Source organism: Amblyomma americanum, chromosome 9 (assembly GCF_052857255.1).
Source record: "Amblyomma americanum isolate KBUSLIRL-KWMA chromosome 9, ASM5285725v1, whole genome shotgun sequence".
Classification (NCBI taxonomy): domain Eukaryota; kingdom Metazoa; phylum Arthropoda; class Arachnida; order Ixodida; family Ixodidae; genus Amblyomma; species Amblyomma americanum.
In genome coordinates, this window is record NC_135505.1 from 131,370,326 (window position 1) to 131,382,242 (window position 11,917).

General features: G+C 47.8%; 1 protein-coding gene across 5 annotated transcripts in view; it reads left to right on the forward strand.

The window, feature by feature from the left end:
* The first annotated feature begins 2,464 nt into the window (after positions 1 to 2,464).
* The window catches only part of LOC144104382 (TNF receptor-associated factor 6-like), a 375,592-nt gene continuing 366,139 nt past the window's right edge, over positions 2,465 to 11,917 (forward strand). Inside the window, exons 1-2 of one of the 5 annotated variants that reach the window (XM_077637344.1) lie at positions 2,490 to 2,823; positions 6,027 to 8,517. In XM_077637344.1, coding sequence (XP_077493470.1) covers positions 2,539 to 2,823; positions 6,027 to 7,127 — 1,386 coding nt within the window. In that variant the 5' untranslated portion in view covers positions 2,490 to 2,538 and the 3' untranslated portion in view covers positions 7,128 to 8,517. Of the gene's footprint in view, positions 2,824 to 6,026; positions 8,518 to 10,549; positions 10,891 to 11,917 lie in introns of those variants that run through there. The other 4 variants (XM_077637349.1, XM_077637348.1, XM_077637347.1 and 1 more) reach the window with 4 other exon arrangements.

An 11,917-nucleotide genomic window follows, 5' to 3' on the forward strand; every position in this document is an offset into this window, starting at 1 on the left:
TGTTACGCTTGTTTTCTCCCGTATGGAATCACGAGCAAGTGTGTTGTTGTTGTTGTTGTTGTTAACCTCACACAATGCTGGGCAAAGGCGCTCTTTGTCGTCGTCTTTCAGCTCCCGCCAGCAGCAGTGCAGAGAGAGCCTGATGTTGGCGTCACCGCAGACTTGACAATTTGGCAGGTTCTCTCAGATCATGAACTGGCAGTTTGCCAATATCCCTCATCATAAAAGTACATAAGAGCTGTATCCTACCAGTACTCATCTATGGGGCAGAAATGTGGAGGCTTGCGAAAAGGGTTCAGCTTAAGTTAAGGACAATGCTGGGCGAAGGCGCTCTTTGTCGTCGTCTTTCAGCTCCCGCCAGCAGCAGTGCAGAGAGAGCCTGATGTTGGCGTCACCGTAGACTTGACAATTTGGCAGGTTCGCTCAGATCATGAACTGGCAGTTTGCCAATATCCCTCATCATAAAAGTACATAAGAGCTGTATCCTACCAGTACTCATCTATGGGGCAGAAATGTGGAGGCTTACGAAAAGGGTTCAGCTTAAGTTAAGGACAATGCTGGGCGAAGGCGCTCTTTGTCGTCGTCTTTCAGCTCCCGCCAGCAGCAGTGCAGAGAGAGCCTGATGTTGGCGTCACCGTAGACTTGACAATATGGCAGGTTCTCTCAGATCATGAACTGGCAGTTTGCCAATATCCCTCATCATAAAAGTACATAAGAGCTGTATCCTACCAGTACTCATCTATGGGGCAGAAGTATGGAGGCTTACGAAAAGGGTTCAGCTTAAGTTAAGGACAGCTCAGCGAGCTATGGAAAGGAAAATGATAGGTTTCAAGACTGAAAACGGCGCGAAAAACGGGACAAGATAGAAGCAACACACACAGCACCGAACTTACAACTGAGTGTATTTCATGCGAAAGCGCAATAAATACAAGAAGTACACATAAAATAAACTAAAAGAACAACATGATATAAGACTGATACTATTGCAGGTCAATATCTAAAAAGGCTATCTCTTTTCTCGGTAAGCGAAGAGACGGCACGCTCAAGCACTTGTCATCTCTCATGTGGATGATGAAAGCTTCGTACAGTTCTCGTTTTTGTTGGCTTGCGTACGTGCGCAGCACTTTGCTTTTGTTGAACTCGGGAGTGCATTTGCATGTTGTCACATGCTTGGCGAGTGTGATCCCTCTGCCTACTGTGACATCATTAGCGTGCTCTCCTAATCTGTCATTTAAGCAACGGCCAGTCTGGCCAACATAAGTGGCACCGCATGGCAGAGGGATTTCGTAGATCACCTTGCTTTGGCAGTCAACATATTGCGTCACGTGCTTAGTGCTGCGGGATTCTCGCTTTTTCTACCCCGTTTACTTTCCTGCACAACCTGCGCAATTTGTTGGGTGCCGAAAACACTACACGCACACCGCACCAGTCGGGCTGATGATGATGATGATTAAAATTTGTATTGTTTTGGGGATTTCAGCTCCTTAAACCTTCTCCCTCCCCTCTTCTTCTTAAAGGAAAAGCAAATGTGCTTCTCAAACGCCTGCTCATCCGTATTATATTGAGCAAAATCCCGTACCATGGCTTGTAAAGAGGCGCCAACATCCGAGAACGCTATCAGCTCGAAGACGACAGGTCACTAGAACTATTTACAGGAAAACTACTACGTTTACTACATATAAAGCTGAGGAAAGACGTTCGACTGGTTGGTTGACCCCATGTTAACAGGGGAGTCTTGCTTTGGGCCCATAAAGCTAAACCAATCATACAAACAAGCACACAGAACCTATGACGTAGCGCTTTTGGTATCAATTGTTCCTTGCTGGCATCGGATAGTGCTTCTATAGCAAAGACGTTTTTGGCGAGGTACTTGTTTCGGCAGCATGATGAAGCACAAAGCAAGAGACGAGACTTTACTCCTAAGGGCTCCAGAGCACCAATAAATTGGAAACGAGTGCAACTCTCGGATAGCTTATAAAGTCGCTCCTTTACACCAACATTTTGGTGCCAAACACCAGGAGGTGGTGGCAAGCCACTTCGTGCCGCTGAGCCGCTTCGATGACACATTGGACTAAGGTGCTTGGCTACTGGCTCGAAAGACGCGGGTTCGATGCTAGAGGATCGTGGACAGTAGGATGTAAGCGCACGTTAAAAAAACCGATGTGGCCGAAATTATCCGGAGCCCTCCAATGCGGCGTCCCTCATAGCCTGAGTCGTTTTGGGACGTTAAATACCCATAAACAACCAAAATCCACTAACCGTTTATGCCACTCCTTCTGAAAGCGTGAGCTTCTTGAAAGCTTCGTTATCAGTTTATACCTTACTTTGCGCCGGCGGATGAATACGCGTGAACGACAGTTTATATCGGCATCTAAGATACTGCTCAGTACCCCGTCCGCCGCTCTTTGGACGATAGGCAGCGCGTCCAGTCGCGATTGTAGCCTTGGCAGCCATTGCGAGACTGATAAGAGCGCGCTGTGCGGTGTCGTAGTCAGCAGTTCGTGAAGCACTTGTCGCAGCGGAAACACTTCAAGAGCGATGCCTCCTGCCGGCCCGCAGTACACGCTGGTGGGGTTCTCCCCAGAACTAGACTGGAGGCCCCTTACTTTCCTCAAGCCTATCCCGGCCAACCGGGTATGCAGTGCCTGCGGTCTGGTGCGCAAGACATCCGCTTTGCTACCCTGCATGCACGTGTTGTGCGAGCCTTGCCACCAGCAATGCGTCCAGGACGGTTCGCAGGTGTGCCCGCTCGATGGCAACGGCTACGGTATGGAGGATGTGCATATGATGGAATGCCCTGCTGACGAGTTGCTGAGAAGAGAGGTAAGCGATAAGGAAAAAGAAACTATGGTTGCACTGCTACACTGCTTTTTTTTCGCTGCATGCGGTAGAAAAACCTAGCGTGTATATGTACTTGAAGAACAGCCTCCCGGATTTTTAAAAATGTCGGGAGGCTGCTAAACGCCAGGTGTGTCAGCGGCGCAATAAGCGGGGCTATCGGCGAGACTTCGCGCGGGCGCATGAATTCCTCTCCAGTGCAAACCTCGTTTGCTACGATGGTGGCCCCTTCACGAGGGTGCAAGCCGTGTCCCATTGTTTTTGCAACCCCCCACCCCCCCAAAAAAAAGAACAATGTGAAGGTTTGCTGAAAAGCTTCCTTGAACGTTGCTTTTCTTTATTTTAACTAATAGCAAATGAAACACTAATTGCAAAACTGGTTCAGGGCCCCGTGACTGTATTTCCACTTCTCAAAGCGCTGTAGCAAATCAAAAGGTTCACACCCCAGGAATTGTTATTTCGCGCGAGCTCATGAGTGTCCTTTGTTGATTTTTTTTTTGTAATCTTCACTCCGTTTTCCATAACCGCTTGCCAGTGATACGAAAAAGACTGTGATTGATTGAAAGCAAGTTCGACCAATTTTTTTTGCACCTACACACACTTGGACAACAGAAAAGGGGCATGCCCGTGGCAGAGACTGAATTTACTCGTGCACGTCCTCTGCTTTACACATTTTTTTTTTTGCATAATATGGTAGAACCTGCTTTCCGAAAGCAACGGCGTAGCAGAGGGCGTACCCGCTGACATGGACTCTGAAAGCCTGCACGAACTCTCGCTGATTTCCCGGCATATCGCCGTTGTGAGGCGATGGCATGCCACAGGGTCGACAGCCACACGATGTTATTCAAAATCGGGAAGGGTGTACTTGAATGTCCTTTGCGGGGGCGTCGCCAGTGCTATCAGAAGCAGGGCGTTATCTTTTTCGCTGAACAATAGCGTGCGATGTCCTACCTGTCGCCTCTCCTATGGGTGCTATGCGAAGGCTCTCCCCTTGAACGCGCCTAATCGGGCCAAAGTTTCCAATTCAACCTCCAAAGCGATAGTTGCCGACAAGTTAAGCAAACAATTTCTCTTAGTAAAATGGCAAGTTGAGCTGTGTTGCGCACTTCTTCGACCATCGTCTCAACTCGCGCTGCATATTTCTTTTAAAAAGTGAACAGTTTCCAGTCTCATATGACTCTGAAGAAGTGAAGTTGGCCTAATTCGACTCATCGCCTGGCTCTAACGACTACACGCCCACTCTTGCACCAAAATTTTTAATATTGGAATGATTTGGTTTAGTTTATGGGGGTTTAACGTCTCAAAGCAACTGAGGCTATGAGGGACGCCGTAGTGGAGGGCTCCGGAAATTTCGACCACCTGGGGTTCTTTAAGTGCACTGACATCGCACAGCACACGCGCCTCTAGAACTTCGCCTCCATCGAAATTCGACCGCCGCGGCCGGGATCCTACCCGCGTCTTTCGGGTCAGCAGCCGAGCGCCATAACCACTAAGCCACCGCGGCGGATTAATATTGGAATATTTAAGCTACTATTATGGAAATATTGAAGGTAATGGCCCATGCTTCCAATGCGTAGCAAAATTTTTCTTTTAAACCTTTTCTATCTATCACATGGAGTAGTTAAGACTGCCAAGCCGCCGCGGTGGCTGAGTGGTTACGGCGCTCGGCTGCTGACCCGAAAGACGCGGGTTCGATACCGGCCGCGGCGGTCGAATTTCGATGGAGGCGAAATTCTAGAGGCCCGTGCACTGTGCAATGTCAGTGCACGCTAAAGAACCCCGGATGGTCGAAATTTCCGGAGCCCTTCACTACGGCGTCTCTCATAGTCGTGAGTTGGACGACACTCCCCCATAAACCAAACCGAACGAGTTAAGACTGCCGTAGAAAATCAGTAGGGAACGTTTATGCCGAGGGAAGGTATGCGGATATATTTATGGTTACAGTGAAATATTATAATGCATGAACTCTTTCCCGTTGAAAAATGCTTTTGCCCAGAATTGCTTGGTATGAGAGAACACTTTCACTGAAAACGAAACTTCCATGAGCTAGAAGAAGCTAAAATTCTAATAACAAGCATCGAAAACCCTCGTTCCACTCTCCCGGCCATTTCAAGAAAGATTACGTACTGAAATTGAGTGAACGTGTGCGGCAAAACGTTACAATTGTAAATCCTGTTATACTGCGAATAACAGTTATCAGTCTACTCAAGAAAAAAGTTATAAACGAAGCCGCAAAGAGCGCCCAATCACTTTTTTATGCACTATCAAAACTGTATGGAGCTGTCCTCGGCGTCCCTATAATGCGCCAGAAGTTGAAGATTCTTATGTTGCTCCAGCGTGGTACAAATCGGGCTTCACGAAAAAGGTTCAGTGTACAGCACAGATAAGAACACCTCTGCATACCAAAAAGAAACTGCAGCTATCCAGCCGTGCATTTCTAAAACTAAACTAAATGGAAAAAGCAGAATGTTTCAGCTTTTGCCTTAGCTTCTAACAGGGCGATTACATCAGTCACGTAGATCACTATACCAGAAGACCAACAGTCGGCCCTCGAGCACGCAATGGATGTCTTCACGTCTCAGCTTCCTCCTCTCTGCCTGACCCTGTCGCCTAGTAAATCATGTTTGATCTGAAATGGAAGCAAAGTCGGTTTTCAGCAAAGCTCTTGTGTTTAGGTTTACATAAAATAATTCCCCGAGCTCCTGTGTATAAACGGTTCAGATTCTCGGTATTCTTCAGAAATCTGCGACTGGCAGTCCGCGGTTAACAGCCGCTTCCGTAAATTAGCTGACGCAACGCTTGGTATTCAACGCCGTATATCTATGCACTCTTGGCTTACTTGCACACACGGCTGACTTGTTGGTACGTTCTATACCACAGCCAAGGATTCCCAGGGGTGGAATTGCGAAGGCAACTGCAAAAGCTGGACAATGGAACGTCGATACATCGGCAAACTTCGTGGTTTTCTGAGCGAAAAGGCTCTTCACTCACTCTTCTTACAAGTAAAAAAAAAACAAAAAACAGGGCGTAGAGTTTGGTTAAACATTTTTTTTAACAAACGCGCTTCTTAGGACACAGTACACAAATGGACAGAAAAGTGCCCTTTCTCATACTTATATAAAAAAAAACGTAAACATAGTTCTGTTCTCGTGACTTATCTTCAAATGTTACATCTTCCCGCCTTCCAGGTCAAGTGCTGGAACGAAGACAGTGGCTGCCAGTATGCGACAGCTGCTTCAGGGATCACCCAGCATTTCCTACTGGAATGTGAACACCACTCCGTCCGTTGTCTCAAGTGCTCAGCCACCGTTCTTTGCCGAGAAGTGTGCTCGCATCTCGCATCACCCAGTTGCGACTCTTCGAAGACCCTTGCATCCGAAAGCGATGCTCCATCGAGTAAACTGGATGAGGGAGCGCTTCTGACTTCTCTCAAAGGAGCCTTCGAAAGGCAGGCGGATGAACTCTCAACTTTTCTGAGACCAATGGCAGCCGATATCCGTGCACATGGGGACATATTAAGAGAAATTTCTGGCGGTATAAGCACATTGAAAGAGACAATAAGGACTCAACTGTCGGTTTCGACAAGACAAAATTCCGACAGTGCGAGGAAAAGTACACTGGTCACAGTTGCACCTGAAGAGGAACTTAAAGAAAGTTGTCCCTCGGGCAGCGATGGATTTGGCAGTTTTTCCAGAAGTTTCAGCACCTTACAAAAAACACTCAAGTATGGTCTTCGCAAAACACGGGACGGATTGTCCCAGGTTGCGGCTCCCATAACGCAAATGGATGCTGATGTGAACGAAAACAGTGAAAAGGGATTGGACCGCGTCCTGCTTCGACTCGTGGAACCGCAAGAAGAGCGGTGTGTAGAGTTTTTTGTGAACGACGTGAAATCGCTTCAAGACATTGCTACAAAGGAAGGCTGGGCTGCGCATGACAGCGAGCAGGTGTACCTTCGCGGCTACTGCATGTCACCAGGAATTTTGCTCATAAAGAGTGGGGAGTCTGCAACACTGCACGCGAGGTACGCCCTCCACAAGGGCGACATGGACGACTTTGTTCAGTGGCCATTCGAGCATAAAATGCGGATGAGTGTGATTCATCCGCAAGGACGTGCGGAGCTCGTGCTGGAATGCAAGCCGTGTGGAAGACAAGAAAGACATCAAAAGCCAAGGGAACCAAGCAACTGTATTGGCTACATTCCTGGTTCTTTTGACCTCAGTGATTTGATCAAAGACGGATACGTAGAAAATGACCGGCTTCGTGTTAAGTGGGAGCTTTTGGCTTGAAGCTAACTTCACTACATGCAGATGTCGTCCCTTTCGTTGTAGAGCGAAAAGCTGTACTCCTCCCATGCTGAGCCCGAAGGCCATCTGGCTCTTATGTTTAACCTCTACCGGGAGGCTCGCCGCATGTGCAAAATCATGCATGGCAGGTGTCTCGATCTTCATCTTCACCTTCGTCGCCACAGCTGCGCGCTTGGCAGTCACGTCCGCAGCTGCGATGGCTGCTGCTCGGCCGCTCCTCCTCGCCAGTTGTGACATGTTATGTGTCACGTGATTCGCTCTTGCGCTTGGCAGTTACGTCCGCAGCTCCGCCAACCTCTGCTAGCTCAGTCACTTGTGGCACGTGATGCATTGCGTGATGTGCTTTTGCTGAAACAATTTGCTCTCGATGAAGTCTTGAAACAATAAACATGAATGTAGAGCTAAACCGTGTCTAACTGTGCTAAACAGAACTCTCCCTCTCTATAGCCTGGCTCAGCTGAGTTGAGCTTCAGCCACTTTTTTGTGCATCTGAACACTACTCATCCTCTTCAGCCTGACTACGCCCAGTGCAGGGTAAAGACCGCTGCCATGTCTCTGCAATTAATCCTGTCGTCATTTGCCAGCTGCGGCCACCGTATCCCCGCACTGAAGTGGTTTTAGAGCTAGGTGAGTTTAAACGAGCAGAATGTGTGGAACTTGCAGGTAAAGCGTGCAAAATATTTTTGGGCTAGCATTTGGAACGGTGACGCAATCGGCAAGTAAAGTGCCGTTGGCGTTTAGTCTGCTCTGCGGTGGACAGCCACAGGCGGGCACCTTAATTACTACGACATCGGTACCATGCACCGCGAGAGTAAGGCTCAACCGACGCACTTGACGTGCCAGCTTCGTAGTCCAACCGGGGTGTTCCCGCGAAGTAATCTTGGGCATGGACACCATGTCCGGGCATCAAGCAATTATCGATCTTCGATCTAAGCTCATCACGCTTGCAACGGACGTAGCCACACATGCGAAGACGACCCTGAAGCATTACTTTGCTCAGAGTGCCCTCGATTAAAAACTGAGGTCCCACCCCGATCAAGCGTCATCGTCAACGTGGGTGCCGGAGATACCGAGACAGTCTAAGGCATCATCGAGAGAAACATAGATCCCATAAACCGAGGACTAGTCATCGCAAGAGGCATCGCCCGTTTCAGCAATGGACAAAAGCTCAGGGGATGGTGAGTACTTCAGCAAATAATGCCAACACCTAATAAAGGCGCAACGATTGCCTTCCTGGAAGAACTGGCAGATATTCGAGGCTCTTTACCGGCTCCAGCCAATCCACAAATGACTCGCCGAATCAAGACCTCACGCCCATGCACCTTCGGCATGAACCTATAGCGCTGTAGCCTATAGAACCAATAGCCAATCACGCAATTCGCACTTTTCTTCAATGCCACAGCGAGTTCTAGAAAAAAAATAAAGCGTGTTGCGCAGCAGAAGGCTAAAGATAAAAATTTACGGGGCACTTTGATGATCTAAAGTCCGACGAGGCGAAAGAACTTCGCGCGGTGTTGGTGCCCCTGTCGCTGTTTGTGTGTTTAAACTACTAATCAAAGACTGCGATTGTTATGAATGTTTGTACTGTCTTTCGACTCGAGTGAATCGTCTTCGGTTAGGTCCATTTCTACTACCAATTTTCTACTACACTATTGATGACGTAAGCCATGACGTCGCCAGTTTTATTAACAGCTATAGTGTGACAGAAACGGGACCGGGCACGCTGGCGAGTCCCAGGCTATCTCAACATTTTCCTATCGTTGAGTCCGGGGTCCGTTCATTGATAAGCTTGGATTTATGAACCTTTACCAGATATTGGAAGTTCGTGCTTTCCGCCGAAACCAGTGTGGCTACGTCCGCTCCAGCGAGCATATCCTCTGGAATCGCTTCTGCGGTTTCGTTATCTGACTAATCAGCTTCTGCCCTCGTCGCGAGCGCTTACGGCTCGGAGCCGTTCGCTGTAGTGGTGGAGCGAGTGGCTTTACTAGAACGGGATTCATATCAAGCAAGACGTCCGAGTCACCGAGCTGCCTTGCCGTTCTGTTCGAAAGAATGTAGTACGGACAGATGGGCAATACTTAGGCCCATTTGTACTTCTACCATTTCTACTACATCATTTATGGCGTCATCGATGACGTCATCGGTTGGATTGACAGCTATATTGTGACAGAAACGTGACCGGACAGGCTGGCGAGTCATGATCCTGTGAAGGCTTTCGCCTTAACAGCAGATTCTATTTTACGCAAGCTTCATATTTATACGACTGAACATGCATCAATGCTATCACATTTGCGAAATAGATCAGAATCTGAGAAATGCGAGCTCTTTCTCAGATATTAACACGAACGGGGTGCTAACACATGTGCGTCCTGATCTATGCACAAAGAAGCCAAGCTACTGATGTGTATTAAAGCCAGTGTTTTTCGTCGTCGTCAAAGGTATGACAAACGACCATTGCCGAGAACCACATTGTAAACGACGGACACGCCCGATTTATCCGCCAAAGACGTTAGCGTGTATCGCTCTGAGAACGCAAAGCCACCAAGGAACAGAAAGCGGAAATTCTTCGCGACGACCTCATCCAACCGAAAAAGATGTCTTGAGCGGCACCAGTTGCTCTGCAGAAAAGTAAAGACGGCACACTTCGGTTCTGCGTCGATCACCGCCACTTGAACATAAAGATGGTTTGGTTTATGGGGGTTTAACGTCCCAAAGCGACTCAGGCTATGAGGGACGCCGTAGTGAAGGGCTCCGGAAATTTCGACCACCTGGGGTTCTTTAACGTGCACTGACATCGCACATTACACGGGCCTCTAGAATTTCGCCTCCATCGAAATTCGACCGCCGCGGCAGGAATCGAACCCGCGGGATCGAACATAAAGAACTAAGATGGCTACCTCTTCGCCCATATCGATGAAACACTCTATAGCGGCTATACAAGGCCAAGTAGTTTTCGTTGATGGGCTTTACGAGCAGTTACACCTCCTCGAGAGGAACTAACTTGACTGACCATGAAAAACCCGGTACCACAATAAAAGGTATCACTTCAGCGGGCAAACATAACTATCGTGGGAACAAACGTCGCGGTCCTTAATAAAGCAAACCGTCCGTATTAAAAACGGCAGTGCTCCTTTCCTTCCAAAAAAAACTACTCCATCTCCCTCGTCGCATTCGCCAGGGAAAACTGGCCAGCCCATTCTGCGTCCTACTTTTGTCACTTTTGATATTCTAGAAAAGTTTAGTTGTCAGTATTTTATCCAATCGTGGCGGCGTGTTATCACATGTGAACGGCATTATATTTTCACGCCCGGCATTTCGGTGCATCTCCACACTAGAGACAAGAGTCGCGATTGCCGCCTTGACGACCTCCACGAACAAGATAAGACCTAACTCTCAATGCGCAGAAAAAGCGGTTTGTGATGCGGCCGGCGCATTCAACGAGCGTGCTACAGTGAGAGCTATGGATCCTGCGAGCTGGCAGTACACGCTGGTTGGGTTCTCCCCGGAGCTCGACTGGAGGCCCCTGACCTTCCTGAAGCCCATTCCAGCCAGCCGGGTGTGCAGCGCCTGCGGCCTGGTGCGCAGGAGGACCGCGTTGCTGCCCTGCATGCACGTGCTGTGTGAGTGCTGCTACGAACAGTGCGACCAGGACGGCTTCAACGAGTGTCCTCTGGACGGCAACCACTACGAAAAGGGGGACGTCGCTCTGTTGGAACGCACTGCTTACGACCTGCTGAATAGAGAGGTAAGCGAGTATGTAAAGGGACACAACTGCCAGGGCTTTTTTTAATGTTTTTTTATGCTTGTGCATTGATGCTTGCTGCGCAGAGAGTTTCAATGAAGTCTACACTTTTCGCATTCAGCGCAGAAATATACGAAAATGGAATGTGAAGAAACAGCACAGCAAAATATTTGCATTCATCCGCAGCCTCTTCATCGCCGTAATGTTCAGCCGATACGAATATGAACTGTGAAATAATAAAACTGACAACAGCTTCAAATTTAGAAATGTTGGGCATCTTATGCAGTATCTTCGGTTGAAAAATATATACGTCCCTTTGTTCACTGCTACGCCATGTGAGGCACTCTGCGAAGTGTTCTTGCCCTGAAAAGTGCGGATATGATGAGAGCTAACTACTTCTCATGATGCAATGTGTAGTGTACGGCTGACACATGGAATAATTCGGGTTGAAAGCATTTTTAAACAGGAAACTCTTTATGAACGCAATTTTTTCATACATTTTAAGATTTTACTATAGCAATTCTTATATGTGAAGATCTCCCGTCGGCAGGCATGAATTTTCCTGCTATTAACGTTTTTGATACGCACGAAAACTTCTTCCATTCGTTTAACCACTGGATGCGAGCGAGGGAAAAACTTTAAAAGAAACATTTTGCACCGCAAACAGAAAAATGGACCATTACCTTCAATATTTCGATAACATTACCTTACTGTATTTCAATCGTTCATAATGGTTGTAGTCAAATGTTGGACATGGCATGAAGTAAACATGAAGGCCATGAAACTTTTGTCGTAAATTTTGCACATTTGACAACTCGTACACGCGCTATATTTAAGCTCTAACTGAGCCCGTGCTAAGTACGTTTACTTGAAAATACTGCCAGTGTGCTGGAAGATTTGACCTAATTTTTAATTAAAATATGTATCAAAGCCAACCGTTGGTTTATGAAGTGCTTACACACAGGCACCAGTCGCCTTAACTGACGTGCAATCAGGAAAACACCCCTTTTTATACATTTCCTTTTTCACG